General features: G+C 36.1%; 1 protein-coding gene across 2 annotated transcripts in view; it reads right to left on the minus strand.

Annotated features, from left to right (window-relative positions):
- LOC120078090 overlaps positions 1-19,694 on the minus strand; it is a 45,586-nt gene extending 25,892 nt beyond the window's left edge. For both annotated transcript variants that reach the window (XM_039032303.1, XM_039032302.1), the window contains exons 1-7: positions 19,539-19,694; positions 17,373-18,306; positions 16,871-16,986; positions 16,417-16,625; positions 11,909-12,028; positions 602-730; positions 314-439 (exon numbers count right to left, since the gene is read on the minus strand). In XM_039032303.1, coding sequence (XP_038888231.1) covers positions 314-439; positions 602-730; positions 11,909-12,028; positions 16,417-16,625; positions 16,871-16,986; positions 17,373-18,199 — 1,527 coding nt within the window. In that variant the 5' untranslated portion in view covers positions 18,200-18,306; positions 19,539-19,694. The remainder of the gene's footprint in view (positions 1-313; positions 440-601; positions 731-11,908; positions 12,029-16,416; positions 16,626-16,870; positions 16,987-17,372; positions 18,307-19,538) is intronic.
- Positions 19,695-21,348: the final 1,654 nt, after the last annotated feature.

Here is a 21,348-nt window from a genome sequence, read left to right on the forward strand (position 1 = left end):
TCGTTTAAAAATACTACTCCAAAATCACCATCCTAATTAACCTTTAAAATGAGGATTCTCAACCCCATTTCGTGCTAGTCTCTAACCCTTAAAAGAAAAAGTCATGGATGAAAGTATATTAGCTTTATTAACCAATAGTTTATAAGAAACCAAAACTGACCATAAAAAGAACTGCATATTATGATGATGACTTGCAGTTATGTTATGAAACAGGAACAGGATATATAAAATTACTTTCATCGTGATAGAAAATTGTTTAGAAGCAATTGTAAATAGATCATAACAAAAACTCCAAAATGTGACGATGGCTTACTGTTATGTTATAAAAAAGTGACAAAGATAGTCGCTGCCCTTTGATTGTGTCACCTTGACCAATCAGATGCAATAGCCCTTGACCATACATTCCCAAGTTTGAATTCGAGCTAATGCTTGAATTTTGCTGCAATATTTAAGGCATCACAGAGAGCCTAGGTATTATGAGATGTCCAAAGGACTATAAATATAAAAGTAAATAAAACTTAAAAAAAAAAAAAACAAAAAGGAAATTAAAACCCTGTCCCTAATGTAGTTTAGTTAGCAGAAGAGGTTTAAAGGATAATACCTTTAAAACAACCAGATTCCTGACTTCAAGAACTGAAGCAGTAACAAACGTGTTCCTACCACCGTCTACCATGATTTTAGAATTCCACATCAGCAGCATCTTAACAAAAACTCTAAGAGCGCCAAAGACCTTCAGTCAAAGAGAATTCTAGTCATTTCGGAAATTAATAAAAATAAATAAATAAAACCCTTCATTCGATCTAAGGGCATTCATCCAAAGGAATTCCATAAGAAAAAATGGAAAGTCATACAAACTATGTTAGGACTCTAATCCAATAGATAGGATCAATAGAGACGGTGCGTTTAAAATTCAAGACGATAGTGTCTACATTAAGTAAATGTGTTGGAATTCAACCAATAGAGTAAATTAATTAACGATTTGAATGATCTGTTACTCCCTCAATTCTCGTATCTAGAGTAATACAAAAAAGGAAAAAAAATATATATATATTTTACAGATTCTACATTTTTTCAACAAGACAAAAATTTTCATTGATAAAATGAAAAGAGATTAATGGTCAATATACAAACTCCACAAGGGAGTGAACAAGAAAATTGATAGAAGAAAGCAATAAATAACGGAATAAGACTACAATGAGAATATAATGGCAGTCCAAATAAGATATCATGTAAAGATAAGTCGAGAGATTTGGAAAGAGAAACACTAGGGTGAAGCTTTAAAGTCAGTTGAAACAAATAAACTCTACATAAGATACGACGAGACAAATCAATCAATCGTAAATCTAGAACAACCAAAGGCCTCATGGTTGAAGAGTTGCTCCTCTAACTCCTACTAAGTTGCAACCTTGGTAATGTAGTAAGATTAGAGTAAAATAGGGTATCTTGGTCAAATCTTTGATCGATTAGGATCAGGATTAGTTTTCTTGATTAATTAGGATACAAGAAATCCCAAAATTGATGAGGCTCTGCATCAGTTAAGGACCATTGGACATCGGATTTGGCTTCCTGGATCCCAACATCAGGAGAAAAATTTGAAAGAAGCAGAGATTCTGCAATCGGCTGCTATGATCCATCTCATCTGCTTTACAATTGAATAAAGAGCCGGACAGATGCTTTTGAGACCTAGATCCTAATGGGAATTTTCTCTACAATGTCTCTCCCTAGACATTCTCTCTCCCCTCCCCCACCCCACCACCTAACCTACCAAACCTCGAACCTCCGACTTCGTCATTGCCGATGCCTCGGAAAAAAAAGCATCCTTCTCTCTTGACCATAAAACCTTCTCCATAAAGCAAACCCATGACCGAGCCTTCCGTATTACCGAACACAAAAGAGACTGATCTTTTTCCTTAACCTTTTGTCTTGCACTCTCCATGGCTTTCATCCACTGTAAGATTACTTATCGACTCACCCTTCAACAAAAATTCTTCAAGGAAGAACGCACTGACGGACATGTTTTTTGGGTTGAAAAGTTGTCTAACCAATAGGGGCACTATGCTGAGATCGCAAAACTAGAAAGCAATGGAGGCTGCTACAAATTGATCGTCCTAGCAAGGGAAAACCATAGAGGCTAGCGACTATTTATTGACCTTCTCTGCAATGGGATCCAGCATGAACTTGAAAGCCCAACCACCATTAATGCCAGCAAATAAACCTCAACCACCAACCACCTCAATAACTCCCCAACCTATAAATTGATTTTGCAGAGCAACTTTAATGGACATCCCTCACCCAACTAGCCATCATCAAACCACCTACCACACCCAAAGCCCTACGACCTTGCTTCATTAAAATTGAGGACACTACAAGGCATTCAATTTATAAGATAAGTAGCAGTGAGAATGGCTTCTCCCTAAAATTGCTTAGGAACATGACGAGCAAACATGAGAGAACGCGCTACCTCAAGAAGATGTCTATTTTTTTCTCTCAGCAATCTCATTTTGTTGAGAAGTGTCTACACAAAAACTAGTGCGAACAATAATATGAGATGAAAGAAATGGTCCAAGAATTGAATTGAAATAGTCTCGAGCATTATCGGTTCTAAGGACTTGAATTGAAATAGTCTCGAGCATTATCGGTTCTAAGGACTTGAATTGAACTTCGTAATTGAGTAGAAATTGTTGATATTTTGAATACTCTGAATTTTTTCTCATATCTTTACAAATGGGTATTGTCCTAATATATACACTGATGAGAGCCAAATATGGCAAAGATAATCAACGGTAATATGAATAGAAATAAGGTAAAAATATTATAGAAAAGGAATGAATACTAATTACAAAATAATATTCCAAAGAGAGGAGAAGACTTTCTATATTCAACACTCCCCCTCAAGCTAGATTGTATATGTTGATTAAATCCAGCTTGGCCTTTAAGACTTCAAAATTGTTCTTAAATAGAGTTTTTGTGAGAATGTCAGCAATCTGTGTCTTGGTGGGTATGTAGTTAATGGAGACACTTTTGTTTTCTATTCTCTCTAATAAAGTGTCGATCAATATCCACATGCTCTATGCAATCATGATGAACCGGGTCTTTGGCAATACTTATAGTACCTTGATGGTCACAATGTACCTCCATTGGTTCTTCTGACGTGATTTTAAGTTCTGATAGGATGCTTTTGAGCCAAATTCCTTCACATATTCCTTGAGCTAGTGCCCTTAGTTCAGCTTTAGCACTACTCCTAGATACGACTGCTTGTTTCTTACTCCGCCAAGTGACTAGGTTTCCCTAAACAAAGGTATAGTATCCAATTGTTGATCTTCTGTCTACTTTTGAGCTTGCCCAATCAGCATCTGTGAATACTTCAATGTTTCTTTTCTTAGATTTTTTGAAGTATAGTCCTTCTCCTAGAGTTCCTTTCAAGTACCTCAGTATTCTATAAACTGCTTGAATGTTTTCTTCAGTTGGATTATTCATAAACTGACTTACAAAGCTTACTGCAAAATAGATATCAGGTCTGGTGTGAGTTAGGTACATTAGTTTTCCAACTAGTCTTTGATACTGATCTTTGTTGACCATTTTGTTTTCTTTGCTTACGTGATGATTCGTGTCGATAGTGTAAAACTCTTAGGTTTGAGAGAGAATCATAATGCTCTATTCACACCAAAGATATGAATATATACAAGTGTACAAAGCATAGAAAAGGAAAATATCACAAAATATTTACAAAAATGGAAAACCCTAACAATAGAATTATAACACTCACCCTCAAGTTGGAGCATATATGTTAATCATGCCCAACTTGTTACATAGATAATCTATACGTCTTCCACCCAATGCTTTCGTGAAGATATCTTCTAATTGTTCTCCAGTCTTCATATATCTTGTAGATACCAACTCTTGTTGAATTTTCTCATGTACAAAATGGCAATTAACTTCAATATGTTTAATCCTTTCATGAAATAATGGATTAGATGCAATATGAAGTGTTGTTTGATTATCACACCACAACTTTGTCGGTGTGGTGATTTCAAATCCCAACTCAACAAGAAGTTGATATATCCAGATCAATTCACACACAAACTGTGTCATTGCTCTATATTCTGATTCCGCACTTGAACGTGACACCACATTTTGCTTCTTACTCTTCCAAGAAATCAAATTACCACCAACAAAAACACAATACCCTGAGGTTGATCCTCTGTCTTTTTTAAATCCTGCCCAATCAGCGTCTGAGAAACATTCAATATTAGTATGACCATAATCCCTATATAATAAACCACGCCCGGGAGCAACCTTCAGATAACAAAGAATTTGTTCCAATGCAGCCCAATGATCAACTGTAGGGCATGACATGTACTGACTCACAATACTTACTAAATAGGCTATGTCGGGTCGAGCCACTGTAAGGTAATTAAGTTTTCCCACTAACCTCCTATATCTTTCAGGATCTTTTAGCAATTCTCCATCTTTTGTGAGCTGTAAGTTGGGCATCATTGGGGTACTACATGGCTTAGCCCCTAACTTTCCTGTTTCAGTCAACAAAGTCAAGTACATATTTTCTCTGTGATAATAGTATTCCTTTCTTGCTTCTTATTACCTCAATTCCTAAGAAGTATTTCGACATGCCCAAATCTTCTTTATGGAATTGACTATGAAGAAAGGTCTTTAGAGACTGGATACCTAAAGCATCATCACCAGTAATCACAATATCATCCACATATACGACTAACAAGAAGACATCACCCTCAAATCTCTTAAAAAAGACCGAATGATCTGACGTGCTCTTTCGCATTCCAAAGCTTTCAATTACCTGACTAAATTTACCAAATCAAGCTCGTGGGCTCTGCTTTAATCCATACAAGGATTTACGAAAGCGACACACCGTTCCATTCTCCCCCTGAGCAACAAACTCTGGTGGTTGCTCCATATACACCTCTTCTTGAAGATCACCATGAAGAAATGCATTTTTAATATCACGCTGATATAAAGGCCAATGATTGATTGAAGCTAATGAAATAAACAACCTCACAGATGCCATTTTTGCTATAAGAGAAAAAGTATCAGCATAGTCAACGCCATACAAGTTTGTGCATAGCCTTTCGCTACAAGGCGCGCTTTTAACCGAGCAACAAAACTATCAGGATTGACTTTAACTGCAAACACCCATTTGCAACCAATAGTCTTCTTTCCTGCAGGGAGAGAAACTAAATCCCAAGTACAATTATCATCTAAGGCAGTCATCTCCTCCACCATTGCGGCACACCAACAAGGGTGAGACAAAGTCTCATGAACAGTTTTAGGAATGGATATAGACTCTAAGGATGCAATGAATGAACATGTGGAAGGTGACAAATGGTTATATGAAACAAAAGAGGAAATAGGATGAGCACATGTACGTTTACCTTTACGAAGAGCAAAAGGAAGATCATCACTCGTTTCTGGATCCAATGACGAAGAAGACTATGGTACAGGGCATGGAACTGAAGGAGGTTGTCGTCGAGTATAGACCTTAACGATGGTTGGAAGAGTAGAGGTAGCCACAGGTAGAGATGAATCAGGAAGAGGATCGGAAAGAGAAATAACTGTGTAGACAAGGAAATCATCCTCTAATTCCTTATGCTCCCCCTGACTCTTATTCGAAGAGAACGGTGATGAAAAAAATGGGGTATGTTCAAAAAACGTGACATCAGGAGAGACGAAATATTTATTTAGGCTAGGACAATAACACCGATACCCCTTTTGAACACGGAAATAACCAAGGAAAATACATTTTAAGGACTTTGGATCCAGCTTGGTATGTTGAGGCCGAACATCCCCAACAAAATAGGTACAACCAAATATTTTGGGTGGAATGGGAAACAAATGTTGCTTGGGGCATAAAGTACGGAAAGATATCTCACCCTTAAGAATGGAAGAGGGCATGCGATTTATTAAGAAACATGTTGTGGAAACAGCATCAGCCCAAAAGGATTTTGGAACATGCATTTGAAACATCAAGGCTCTGTCTGTCTCAAGGAGATGACGATTCTTTCATTCTGCAACCCCATTTTAAGATGGAGTATCAACACAAGAAGATTGATGAAGAATGTCATGGGCATCTAAATAAGACTTGAGTATATGAGAGAAATATTCCTTAGCATTATCACTCTGTAGGATTTTAAGAGCACCACTAAACTGAGTTTGAATTTCAGCATGGAAGTTATGAAAATGAGAAAGTAACTCAGAACGAATTTTCATTAAATATAACCACGTAACACGAGAATAGTCATCAACAAATGTAACAAAATAACTAGATCCTCCTTTGGACTCAACAGGACATGGACCCCAAACATCACAATGGACTAATTCAAAAGGAGCACTAGCTCGTTTATTGACACGAGGATACAAACTCAAACGATGAAATTTAGTAAACTGACATGATTCACAATCTAAAGAAGACAAATGTTGAAGTTGTGGACGAAGACTCTTCAACACAGAGATAGACGGATGACCCAAACGACAATGCTCTTCAAAGGGGGACGACACGCTTGAGCATGTGATGGTCGTAGGTGTTTGTGGTTCAAAGATGTAAAGACCTACAAATTCACGCCCTTTACCAATAGTCTGCTTCGTCGTAAGATCCTGAAATAAGCAATAACCAGGAAAAAAGGAGACACAACAATGAAGATCACGAGTGAGTTTACTGACCGAAATCAAATTAAACGAGAAACGTGGTAAATTTAAAACTAATGACAAAGAAATTGATTCAGTAAGATGGATGATTCCTGATCCTAAAACAGGAGTGGAGGTTCCTGTGATGTGATGTGATCATCCATCTCCATGCTCCTAATAAAGTGGCGAACATTTGATCTCCGTGAATAGTAATTAGATCCATTCAACTTGTGTTCAGTTACTTTTGACACCATAGGAACAATCTCAGACATGACTACTGGTTTCTTATTAGCCATTCCCTCAAAAAATAGACACTGGACAGCAGAGAATCAAACCCTAATTTACCGAAGAGATGTCTTTATAAGTAGTGAGTACATCTATATATCCCAAACAAACACACCACTAAGAAGAGTCAACAAAACTGAGGAAACCCACAGAAGACGAACCAAAACAGATGGCGCACGCGTCTACCCGCGCCAGTGCGCGGACCGACAGCAAAATGAACAAGCAGCGCATCGCCTCATGTGCTGGTCAGATGGAATCCGGACTTTGGGGTTTTGTAGATCAACGGCTGGGCTCCTCGACGGACTGAGCGGTGTTGAAAAACTAGCTTTTTTTACCGGCAATGGCGACGGTTGACAGCGGCGGTGGCTGATGGCTACGATGGTGACGGCTAACGACGACGAACGAACCAAAAACGGTGACTGTGAGCAAAAGTGTAAACTCACCTCTCCACAAAACCCTAAAAGTATCACAAACGGGTTCTAAATTCTCAAACCCTAAGGTTCACAAAACCCTAAGTTTGTTTAAAGAGCTCTGATACCATGTAAAACTCTTAGGTGTAAGAGAGAATCAGAATACTCTATTCATTCACCAAAGATGTGAATATATACAAGTGTACAAAGCATAGAAAAGGAAAATATCACAAAATATATACAAGAATGGAAAACCTTGACAATAGAATTATAACAAGACTATTAGTGGACTTACATCCAAGCATACCAGTTTCCTTTAAGAGATCAAGGACATATTTTCGTTGAGAAATACTCAAACCTTTCTTTGAGCGGACCACTTCCATTCCTTGGAAAGTATATTCTTTTTTAAAAAAAAAAAAAGGAAACGAGTCTCCTTATTCATTAAGAAAATGAAATGAGACTAATGCTCAAAGTACAAGGATACGACAAGGATCAGCAGGTGCACTAGGACATCTCAACTAGGTTGACACCCCTCTAGCACCCTCATCATCTCCAAAGACATATAATAGGACATAACAAAGAGAAACCTTTAGTACAATACATAGGGAACCTGACAAATCTATACTTTCCCCTCCCCTTATACAACTTGAAACAAAAAGCACTTCACCCACTGGAATAGTTCACAACTAAAAATAAAAACAAGACAGGCTAAGAGCAATAAAAAAACACAGTTTGCCGAACTTCCTTCGAGAAGATGACTTCAAGGCTCTGGAAAAAGGAAGATATGCCAATTCAAACTGATTTCTTGGCAAGAGTAAGCCACAAAGGCGCTTGAGAAAGCTCCACAAAGAGGCATTAAGCTTGGATGCTTCATATCTTGTGAACCAAGGAGTTTCCTTATCTTGTAAGACTCTTTGGTTCCGTACAAACCACAAGTCTCCCAGCACTGCCTTAACTGCATTGACCCACAAAATTTGTTGTTTCTTCTTAAGGCCTGGACCTAGCAATTGTTGGACGTTATCTCTGAATGCTTCCCCAAAAACCCAGCTTAAGTTGAATGTCTTGAGTAGTGAAAATTAGCAGTTTTGAGCATAAACGCAATAAAAAAGAAGGTGTTGGAGGTCTTCCCAATTCCCTTTGCACAAAGCACATCTATTAGGAGATAGGTAATGGGAGGACAGCTTCTTTTGCAGCACACTTGAACAGTTTAGAGTTTCAAATAGCATTATCCATAAGAGAATATTTACTCGCCTCAGGATTTTAGACTTCCGAAGTGCTTGTCTTAAAGATTTATCGATTTTTTTTTTTTTTTTTTTGGGGGGGGGGGGGGGGGGGGCCTTCGCGAAGATGAGTGACTAATGATTTAATAGTGAACAAGCCATTAGAATCTAGTGACCATGAGCGTTTATCAAAGCAATCCTTCACTTCTTTTGTTGCAACTAAGCTTAACAAAACTTGAAAATCTGATATTTCTTCCTCTTTCAGTAGTCTTCTAAATGAGATGGACCAAGAAGATGTAATTTTATCCCAATGACCCGACACTGAGCCATTAGAATGAAGAGCTATTTGGAACAAACTAGGGAATCTGAATTTGAATGGAGTATTTTCGAGCCAAGCATCCAATCAGAAGGCTGTTTTGCAGCCATTACCAATTTTGAAGACAGCCAAATTTTTCACTTTCAACCACGACCTTGAGATGTTGATCCAAGGGCTTCTAAGACTACAACTTGCCCTTCCTGAAGTGTGCCAACCAAATAAACTGTTGTCATGTATGCTTTTAACAACTTTACACCAACGAGAGGAGTCCTCATTCTTAAATCTCCACCACCATTTTGCTAAGAGAGCCAAATTTCTTTCTTTTAAACCGCCCAAACCTAAACCTCCATCCTCTTGGGCTTTAGACACCTGCTCCCACTTGACTGAGTGGTTTATTTTCCCCCCTTTATGACCTCCCCAAAATAAGTTTTTCAAAAAATTTTCCAAACTGGACAACACCTTCCCTGGCATCAAAAAGGAAGACATATAGTAAGTAGGAAGATTTGAGAGTACTGACTTATAAAGGGTCGCCCTTCCTCCACAAGATAGGTTGTATTTTCTCCATTTGTCTAGTCTCCCTTGAAATTTGTCAATAACTAGCTGCCAGAACCCCACCTTTTTTGGGTATCCACCCAAAGAAAGACCGAGGTAAGTAAAAGGGAGTTGCTCAGCTTTACAATTGAATCTAGCAGCCACTGAAAACAGCTTGTTAGAATCTACATTTATACTATAAAGAGCTGATTTTTCCCAGTTAATTTTTTTGGCCTGAACACCACTCAAAGAGATCGAGGGTAGTCTGAAGAGTTTCCAGCATGACATCTTCATACTTGCAAAAAATTAAGGTGTCATCCGCAAAGTGTAGAACAGAGACATGGATTTTATCTTCACCAACCGTGAAGCCTTCATATCTTCCTTTTTCGTGGAATCGAGTGATTAGGCATTTAGCACTTCACTTACTAAGATGAATAAGAATGGAGAAAGGGGGTCTCCTTATCTAATTCCTCTTGTTGCGTTGATTCTTCCTCTTGGCCTGCCATTAATGAAGATGGAGAACTTTGGGTTGGCAATGCAGCCCATTACCCATGAAATCCATTTTGGATCGAAGTTTTTTCCATAAAGCATCTTTTCTAGGAAATTCCAATCCACTCTATCAAATGCTTTTTCTAAGTCCAACTTGAGGATCCAACCTTTTTTCTTTTTAGATCTATACTCTTCTACAGCTTCATTGGCTATGAAAATGGGGTCAAGGATTTGTCTCCCCTCAATGAAAGCACTTTGAGTTGGAGCTATAATACATGGCATCCCTTTGAGTCTTTCAGCTAGCACTTTTGCAATTATTTTATACGTAAGGGTTGTGAGACTGATTGGCCTAAAATCTTTTACTTTCACCGTATCTTCCGTTTTTTGAATTAAGCAAATGAAGTTCTCTTTAACACAAAAGTTGAGTTTTTCATTGCTATAAAATTCATCAAACAGTTTAGTGAAGTTATTCTTTAGTTAACTCCAAAATTTGAGAACGAATTCTGGTGTAAAACCATCTGGGCCAGGTGCCTTGTTTTTCCCCAACTCTTTCACTGCCTTTCTGATTTCTAGGGCATTGAATCTTGCCACAAGCTGTTCGTTTTGATTGCTTGATACTCTAGACCAATCAAGATTAAGTGGTATTGTGCGAGACCCTTCACATTTGGAGTAAAGAGAGGAGTAAAACCCCAAAATGAGATTTTCACTGTCACGGTAGGATCTGATTGGTATTCTTGGTCATTAACCAGCTCTGCTATCAAATTTTTCCTCTTTCTTGCAGCTAGAAACCGATGAAAGAAAGAAGGTTGGGATAATGTCATCTACATAAACGATGATAATTGCTATTTTACCTTTGCAAGGATGTTTGACGAAGAGGGTATGGTCAGATTAACATTGCAAGTACCCGTTGTTCTTTACTACTTTGGAAAACTTTTCGAACTAGGCTCTAGGGGATTGTTTTAAGCCATAAAGGGATTTCTTGAGTTTGCATACCTTATTTATGGTTTTAGTTGATTCTATACCGGTGGGTATGTACATATAAACTTCTTCTTCTAAGTCTCCATTAAGGAAGGCATTGTTTATATCTAATTGGTGAAGTATCCAATCATTATTTACTGCTACAAAAAGGACACGGATAGTATTTAATTTTGCCACCGACTTAATAAACTTTATTCTTTTTTAGTTAATAAAGAAGGGAAACCCCTAATTATTACTATATTTTAAAAACAATGGAAAAGTCCTAAGTCCCAGGGCTTTGAGCCTTGGGCTTCATAAAAAGCATGCCTTATTTTGTGAGCCTCGTCTTTTCAAAGCGAGGCGCCAGACCTGCGCCTTGAGTCTAGGCACACCTAGATGCGAGCCGGGGAGGGCTTTCTAAAACATTGACTATACAGTAAAATCTCTAAATTAATAATGTGGGACCACATAATTTTATTAATTTAAAGCGGTATTAATTAATCAATAAATTAATAATTTAACAATGTTGGTCCATGGATGCCCTATGGCGTACTCTTTCTCATCCTTTTTCAAGTATAAGTAGAACATATGGATGGGTAGAAGCCTACTCCATCGATCTTCCAGTCCATTGTATCAAGACTTCGTAATCTCCCAAAGATGATTCAAGCCCAATACCACTACTAGTATTAAACTTAGATCTGAAATGGAGTCTATGTGGTGGTAGCTTTGAAATTGCCTGTCCTTATTCATTCCAAGGCAATGAAAGCGCTTTCATAAACAATTCAAGTAGACCTAGTTTTTATACGCAGATATCTGACAATTCTTAAAAACAGTAACCACTGAACATGAAATGTAGGGATCGTATTTTACCATTGAGCTTTGTGTGTGTGCAAGGTAGAAACTCTCAAGTCTAATTTTTTTGTTGAATAATAATGATAACAAATAAACAAATAAGAAAAACACACAAGAACCAGGAAAGAGAACCATTATTCAGAAACATCGATTAAATAATATAAAATTTTTATATGGAAAAGAAAGAGTCAAACCATTATGACGGAATCACTCATCAAAAGTTCTTCAGCAACTAGTTCAAATTCTGATATTGGAAATTCGGAGAGCCCAAACACAATGCTGCCTCCACAGTATAGGGTAATTTGACCTCTAACCTAGAAACCATGGAGCCAAAAAAAAAAAGTAGATAAATTCTAGGATGGTAAAGCAATCATGGACAGAAATTTTCAAAACAGAAACAAGAAGATTCATTAATATAAAAAAAGAAACTAATGCTCAAAATTACAAACCACCACCAAGGAAAAGGACAACAAGCGAAACACAATGGAAATAACAAACCAAACAAACACCAAAATAAAAGCTAAGAATGCAGAAAAAGCAAAAGAAAACAAAGAACGGAGACAATGGAAATAACAAACCAAACAAACACCAAAATAAAAGCTAAGAATGCAGCAAAAGCAAAAGAAAACAAAAAATGGAGACAACAAGGGAAACTACAGAACAAAGATCTTCCAAACTGACAAAATAAGAACCTTGTAGGCTTCAAAAGATGCTTCAACCAAGTAACCTTTAATGGCAAAAGGAAACTGAAAAAGATCTTCAAAACGACATAAAAAACAAAGCCCCTAAAAAACCAAAAACTACCCATTTGTAGGGCTCAATTAAATCTTAACCTGTGGTGACTGAGGTCTCATTTCTTTCATTTGTAAACCACAAACCTCAATTAAGGAATCAAATCTGGGAGGAATGGAAGGATACGTTTCCACTTATTCTGCTGAATGCAAAACCTCAACTGAAATCTTTCTATCATCAATTGAAAAAAGACTTTCAAATGCTTCTACAAGAGAGCCCTCGACAGGAAGATCATTGATTTTGATATCAACTAACTACTCGCTCCGAAGCCTTATTGTTTGGTCCTTAAGAAGTTGCGTTTGCTCTACTAGTAGCTGTATTCTTGGAAGCGACAGTTTAGAAGTTAGTTTGTTTTGTGGTTTGACCCTCAAACTTCCGGCCTTATTGGACTTCTTACCTCATCGGCTTTGGCTTTTTAATTTATGTGCTCTCTAGTTTTGCTTTCCTTTTTGGAGCTGGTTTGTTAGGTTTTAAGCGCTTTCTTTTTTATGTCTTCTCCTCTTTGTATCTCAATAGTATTTTTTCTCCTTTTGTTTTCTCGCATTTTCTCTATCCTCTTGAAGATTATCGTATCTTTGAACATTAGTCTCTTTTCATTTTATCAATGAAAAGTTATGTTTCCTTTACAAAAGTATATATATATATCAACTAACTACTCTTCAACTTCCTCACTGCTCATACTAATCTCAGATGCTATATCAAATTCACCATCATGAACAAATGGAGTGGAGGTAGTTGTCTTAGTAGTAGAAGAGCTCAAGATACCTTTGGTAAAAGCAATATTTGGTCTTGGAGGAGTGAACATTGAATGAGTGTACGAGGTAGGCTGTGAAGGAGAGAGTGTTGTTACTTTGGTGAGGAAGTGATGAACCGAACACAAGCTTCTTCCAAAATATCTTCATTGATATCTAGTTTTCAGAGATACCAAAGTTAGCATTCTTCCGTGTATAAAAGAGAGGGTAAGGTGTAGGTCCAGAGTTCAAGATCGAGGCATGAAGTATAGAGTTTGAAACCTAATATGACAGCTAAGCAAATTGATCACTTTCTAAAGAAAGATGTGTAGATTAAAGGTCATCTTGGAAAAAGAGTATCTGAATTCACAGTTAAGCATGAAAAGGAGGAGTTCGAAACAACATTTTTCCCCTTAGAACTTGCCAAAAACAAATTAAAACCTTCATCCATCATAACTTACTTTATTCTTTTAAGATTCTCCAAGTTTGAAAATTTAAAGATGGACAAGTCCTCATGATACCTAAAGGGCATATATCCCCAAAATAAAGAGAAAAAATCTCAATCACGGTTGGAATGAAACCACAAATATTTCTTTCCACTTCAATTATAGCAATTGTGCAATCAAAAAGATTAAGAGTCTAAGAAGTTTTATGTGGAACGGGAAAAAAGACAAAAGATGGGGGCCTCGGCTTGACTAAATTGAAAAAATGGAATAATGGCCTTTTAGCAAAATGGATATGGAGATACCAAACCGAGAAGGATGCCCTTTGGAGACTCATTATTGATGCGAAATATGGTTCACAATTACAACCACAAAATAGGCACCTTAAAAGATTCAAAGGACCTTGGGGACACATAGTTAAGACGAGTGACCTCACCCTCGATAACATTGTTCACGTGATTGGCAATGGTCATAATACATTATTATGGAAAGACCATTAGGTGGGAACCATGCCCCTGAAAAATGTTTTCCGAGGCTATTTTCTCTATTCGACCACAAAGAGCCTCTATTGCTCACAGTTGGAACCATGATCATCAAGCATGGGACCTTGGATTGAGACTTAACCTAACAGAATCCGAGATTGAGGAATGGACTACCATGTCCTCTCTGATCTTGCCTCTAGTCAACCCTACGACGAATGACACTTGGAGATGGATTCTTGATAAATCTTGTCAGTTTCCATCAAAGTCAATCATAATCAGAATGCTTCTCTCTATAAGAATATTTGGAAAGGTCTCATCCCAAAAAAGGTTCGGTTCTACCTGTGGGAAGTCAGTGATGGTAGCATAAATACTGCAAATGTTCTCATCAAAAAGGCCCCATGGATTTCATCGACTCCTAATTGGTGTGTTATTTGCCATCAAAATAGTGAATCCATTATGCATTTATTGGTCTTTTGCGACTTTGCTCAATCATTTTGAGAGAGAATCCTGCGGTGCTTCAACTACCATATGGTGTTCCCAAATGACCCTCTCACTTTATTGAATTCACTTCTTATTGGCCACCCATTTAGCAAAGATGGAGATCTTGTGGACCTTCATTAGCAAAGCTTATTTATGGCTCATTTGGAATGAACAAAACAATCAGGCCTTTGAAGATAGAAAGATGAATTTCACCTGCTTTTTTTATTATCTTTTGTATACAGTTCTCACTTAGTGTAAACTCACCCCATTTTTTTGTGATTACAGTCATACATTTCTAACTACACAGTGGAATACTATTATGTAACCTCTCACAGCAATTTGCCCTTTTGTAATTTCATACTATCAATGAAATTATTTTTGATTGTTTCTCATACAAAAAAGATTTTGAAACGAATAGAAGAGGTCCACCAAAATCTAAGGTGAATGGAGAATGATAAAAGCCAGCGAGAACCGGTAGACGAAACCGATGGGGAACAACTATCAAAAGCGATGACTACGGACAGATGGGAGGTAGAGGTAATGGAAGATGAAGAATTTATTGTCATATGAAGACAATTTGAATGATGTAGTTGTTGGTTTAAAGGCATCCTTACTGCATGATCATTTCTTAATTTGAAAGATCCAGATACCTTAAACCATTAATTTTGCTAATCGCGATGGAATTCCTATAGTCAGTCTTAATGTGGTCGATCCTAGAACTACGGCAAGTACTAACGAGGTGAAACCAAGATTTCTCAATGCCTTCCTTGCTTTCCACCTAGAGGACAAGGTGGCTCTCAACCCTAGGTAATGTGAGACCCCAATAGGAAATAAATATGTCATGAGGGATAAGGATGGAAATTCACCCCTTAGTTGTTTGTTGGTTGCTCTTATATTTACGTCTTCTTGTATTTTGGGGTTACGAATGTTTTATGCACTAGACTGGTGACTATAGCACAGCATCGAGAATATCCACCCTCTCGATTGATGTGTATCGACTTGTCCCGTGAAGAGTTTGATTTTGATTTAGCTAGTCTTAAGGCTTCATCCTTGTGCTATCTTCCCAAATCTTTAGTTGACTTCTCTTTATAGGATATATGTCTTATTTGGAATGTCTTTAACTTTTTCGTCATAATCTCATTCCATTATTTATTGCTTCCTTTTATCACTTTCCTTATTCACTTCCTTGTGGAATTTGTATCCATTGAGAATTGGTCTTCTTTCATTTTATCAATGAAAGTTTCGTATCTTGACTCTCTAATCTAATCTAAAATAAAGTGAAGTAGTTTTGCAATGTTGAGTACAATATTTAATACCTCTTTTTGAATGCATGTTTTTTTCTTTTTCCATCGTCCTCTCTTTGAATGCATGTAATCAAATAACTTTTTAAATACCATTTTTTCCTTATTTTGAACAGTTGAAGCCCCTTATATTAGAGGTTTCTGTTTTCTTGTCTTGGCTCCTTTCGTTTCAGGTTGGTTTACTTTTTGCAATGCCCAGTTGCGTATCCTTTCATTTTTCTCTATGAAAGTTTGGTAAAAGTCATTTCCATGACCTAATGGCCATAAAAATGAAAGAGTTATAAGACTTTTTCTCGTACAAACATGAATCATTCCATGCATTTCAGAAGTTTTTTTTCCAATAATTGATTAATAAACCTGCAATATATGCATTTCATCAATTAATCAATAAATATTTGAAGTTATAAGGGAGAAAAGCATTTGCCGCTTCTACACAGCAACGTAAGCACATGGAAGAAAATATCACTCAATACCTGGACTCTTGTCCACAGCAACGGGACCAAAGCTTTTGCATTATTCTCCACAAAAACATTTGACCATAGGGGACTAGTTGAAAAGTCTAGCAAAGGGGTTTCAGTTTCTGTCGTGAGATTGTCATTTCCAACTCTTAAACTTAGCAAATCAGCATTGAAGTAAGTGCCGGCTGCTCCAGCATTACCAGAACACCCAATACTTACACCACCTGAAACAAGGATGGTGTGAACATAGAGTTACCAATGTTGTATTCAATACCAGAAGCACTCTAAAGTCAAATAAAAAGGTTGTATTATAATTATTAGAATTTTTGTTTCCAAGACAGTCAATGGCATACTATACAAAGCCAGATAGCCTAGCAGTGTTGTCGAATCCTTTCTAATCTTTATTGTCACATAAAACAATATTTATTATACGATGATATAGAATATTTCATCGATTCAAAGTACATACCATGTACAGTAACTTTAATATCTTCTTGAATGCTATAACAATCCAGAGAAATTCTTCCCCCACCACCTCCACCCCATCCCTTCCCGCCTGCGGCAGATATAGTTCCACTTCCCTTTCTAGGTATACAGAAAGAGAGCCAAGTATTAGTAACAGATGAAACAACCAACAGTACACGATCTTTGAGCCAGTATTGAAGATAACAGAAGCATCATTCATTCGTGAGACTTTTGCATGCTAAAATGAGAGCTCCATTAAATGATCAAGGTACTTTCAAACGTTTCTTCCTTTTTTTCCATGGTCTAGTAGGGAGCAGACAAAGAATTTCAGTCCTTCTAATGGAACTAAAAATAACATCATAATACTTGAAACATAATATACAAGCAAACCCAGCAATTAAACTTATATGGGTATCAAACTAGATTAGCGAAAAGGTAAGCATCATAACGTCAAGAGAAAGCACTTGAAAAGTCTAAACAAATCCATAAGCACGAATTGTACTCACAACTTTACTGCATGCACAAAGATACTTCCACCAGATCCACCTCCACCTCTGGATCCTCCGTCTCCACCTTCTGCGAGGATAGAACCATTTAAATATAATACACCTACTATTAGAAGTTTCACACGTCCTCCACCAAGCCCTCCATATGGATTTTCATCTGATATGCCACCACCCTTGCTCCCATAGCTCCATGGTTCAGACAATGTAGACCAAGCATAGACATCACCACCCCAATTGCTTGTCTGATTACCTTTCAAACAGGTGGCCCCTCGGCCACCATGACCTCCACCAGATCCATCATAACCAACTGGTGTGCCACTAGTTTGAGGGGGAGGTGCTCCACCGAGGGCAGTGGTATTTATGTATGAATTGTATTCCATCGTCACATTAGCAGCAGAAAAAACCACAGAACCTGCGACAACACCTGCATGCTGACTGACTTTGATATTGCCAGACATATTAAGAGTAATCGTACAACCTTCTATGGGGCAGCAAATCACAACATGTGGAAGTATCTCTAGATTCCCCGTTCCAGATATGTAGAAATCAGAATATAAAGACAAGTTTGTGTTTAGCAGGCAGGTCGTGTTAAATGACCCTACACCACCTAGGTCCTCGCATGATACAAAATGATTTGAAGAAGAAAAAGGTATTGGACTAATGTTCCGGGAGCTATTGCCTGTAACTGGCCAAAATTCATGCCGCCAATTGTTTGAAAAAGCATTTCCACTTTCATACTGTAGTGAATTAAGGGATATGACAGACATGTATAGACATCCCAAAATTATATACTGTCCGATGTGCCAATGCAACAAGGAAGAACACATCACTGCAGGTTATTTTGCAGAGTTCTACTCGCACATAGTACTCCAGATGAATTTATTGAGCGAAATTAACCTCAGAAGTAGGATAGTCTTCGTAGCATTTGCTCTTTCTGGTGCACCAGAAACATTAATATCAATACAACGTGATATTCAACAAAATAGCTATAGCATTTAGTCCAAAGAGTATAACTTGCCAGTAGAATGCAAATGAGATAAATAATTTGATTTTAAAGAGAAGCACGGCCAATAGCCAACAAAAAATAAAAGGATCAAGTCTGCAGTCTTATTTGGAAACGCAAGAAACATTTTTTTCATGAGTGTAAAACAGAATAAACCTTTACTATTCAAACCAGCACAAATGTGAATGGTTTCTAATTTCTTGTTGATCAGTGATAGGTATAACCAATATAAACTCTGAATCCTGTAAATAACAGACGTTCACTTGATAGAAAACTTATACTACATGCCATGGCCTCAAAAGTTGCATTCTAATTCAGGTTACTGGTTTGAATGAACATAAGGAGAGAAAACTCATGCCACACGCCATTGCGTCGATGTTGTATTCTAATTCAGCTCATTCTCTTAATGAATGCTGTTTTTTAGCAGAAAAAATAAAATCTTGCAAAACTTTTTTCACTAAACCCATTTTCTAAGGGCCCATTTAGATTGACAAGAGAAAAAAGTATTTTTCAAAAAAAAATATTTGAATTCTTTTGATAAAAAACTGTTTAAAATAAACTTTGAAAGTGTTTCAAAAGCTACTTAGAGTAGTTACCAAACAATTCAATTTTTCTCAAAATGACAAACACTTGAAAAGTTGATCCAAACATACTCTAAAATTGTGTTCTCCAAAACAGGAGTGGAGGTTATGAAATACACTCGTTGTGCCACTGGCTATCTGAGTTCAAATTGACTGAATTGTTTGAGCTCGCAAAATCACTCTACAAGTCTTAAGAAAGTGTGATTGTGACACTACGCACCATGGCTTCAAAGCTAATTCACCCCATTACTATTAATAACAACAATTTTCTAGTAGGAAAATTGAAATTTGTAATGACACCAGTACTTGACAACACCGGTGTCAGAGAAAGCTCTTGCTACCCCGCCATGGCTTCAACACCACATTCTAATTCGGCAATGAAAGCGATTTCTAACAATGGAACATGAAAAATACTGTAATACAAAATAACATTGCCAAATTTGTGTTAAAAACAGAAAGAATTTCTTTGCTCGATAGCTCGAGAGAAATCACTTGAAGCTCGCAACCACTGAAACCTACAGACAATTCAACAAACTGAAAAGAAGACAAAGAAAGAGAGGGAAGAAAAATCGAAGTACATACCTCATCAAGAGTCAAAGCAGCCGAAATGGTCTTGCAACAATCATCCGTTTGATGCAGACCAAAAATTCAGTTCCATCCCTGCGGCGTCTTTGCAAGAAGAGTTGGATCGATCTTATTTCGTAAATTAATATTATAATAATAGATTAAAAATTATGAATTATACTATTTTTTTTATTCTTGTAGAGGACTTTAAATCGCTTTCCCTTTCCATGTAAGCATGTAATTCCATCCATCTGTTCTGTTTGATCCGGTGAGTTTTAATTTATTTCTTTTTTTTTTCTAAATTGTACCCAAAAAAAAATATCCCTAAATGTGTATTTCTTATTAAAAAAATATATATCTTGTAAATAGAAAAATCTAAAAAATATTTAAACTTCATAACACGAATGTATTTTTTAAACTTTTTATCATAAAGTATAAATATTTTTAAATACTTTTTATATTTAAAAAGGTCCCTATTAAAAACTACCCTTGAATTTTTAAAAGTTTCAAAAATATCTTTTACCATTATTTTTTAGTAGAGATAAGTGCTTTGTGTCAAAAATAATACCAAATTTTCAAAAAATTTAAAAGTAATCTTAAACTTTAAAAAATATCATCTTACTTTTCTATTTTTCCTCTTTTTTTCTCTCATCTCTCCTTGTATACCCTCTTATTCTCCTTTGTGTTTGACATTTGTCTATCTAAAAAAAAATAAATAAATACAACTGTACGCTTCAATTAAGATACATGGACTATAATAAGAAGAAAGATAATAATGGAAGCACCAAGGAATTTTAGGACTTAAATATTTTAACAAAATTGTATGTTAGTAATGAAGTATGTGTTAACAACCAAATATATTTTTTTATTTGACTATTTATCGTTTTAGTATGTTTTGAGGGGATATTTTGATATTAGAGTTTTGTGGAATTTTGTGAGATTTTATATTTTTCACTTAATTTTTTTGTTTTTAATTTAATTTTTGAAAAGATAGTATAAGAATTGGAAAAATATGAGAAAAATGAGAGTATCTATTTGAAAAAATGAATGACAACTATCTATATAATTTTGTTTTAAAATGGTTATTTTCAAACTCAAGAAATTTTCGGACAAATTGATCTTGACGCTGACGGTTTTATCATTTTTAAACTCTTTTTTTAATTCTAGAATTTTTTTTGTAACAAGATATACACGTTTTTTGTTCATATACTACCGATGAGTGTATTTTTTTTTTTTTAACTTTTTTAGGTTTAAGGATATTTTTAAAACTTTTAAAAGATTAGGGATATTTTGATACAAAACTTTAACAATTTCCATCTAAAATTAACAGTAATAATATTTTTTTAACTCTTTTTTGAAAGCTATGATAGTTTTGAAATTTTTGAAAGTTTAGGGATATTTTTTTAACTTTTGAAAGTTTATGGGTATTTTTGACACAAAGTCAAAATTCAATGGCAAATTTTGGTTTTTAAAAAAAATTATGTGGAAATTATTTTAGTTTTTGAGAGACTGTGATAACCACGAACTATAATAATCAATTCAGCGTCTCATACTTTCTAAAATAATAGTAAAATTCACATCTTTTTTAATTAAGTCTTGGGAGATGTATTTTTCCTCTATAAAATCATCACTTGGAAGATCTAATAATCTTTATACAATTTGCTAATTGGTTCATATTTGTATTGTGTCGATTTACATTTTAGCTTATCAAGAGTACTAATTATCCAAAAGTCGATTATTTGATTCCACCTCCACAGTTGTTAAACTAAAAAGTCATATTTATTTCGTTCACATTGATATGATACATTAAATTAACTTGTACAATAAT

The sequence above is a fragment of the Benincasa hispida genome, chromosome 5 (assembly GCF_009727055.1).
Source record: "Benincasa hispida cultivar B227 chromosome 5, ASM972705v1, whole genome shotgun sequence".
NCBI lineage: Eukaryota > Viridiplantae > Streptophyta > Magnoliopsida > Cucurbitales > Cucurbitaceae > Benincasa > Benincasa hispida.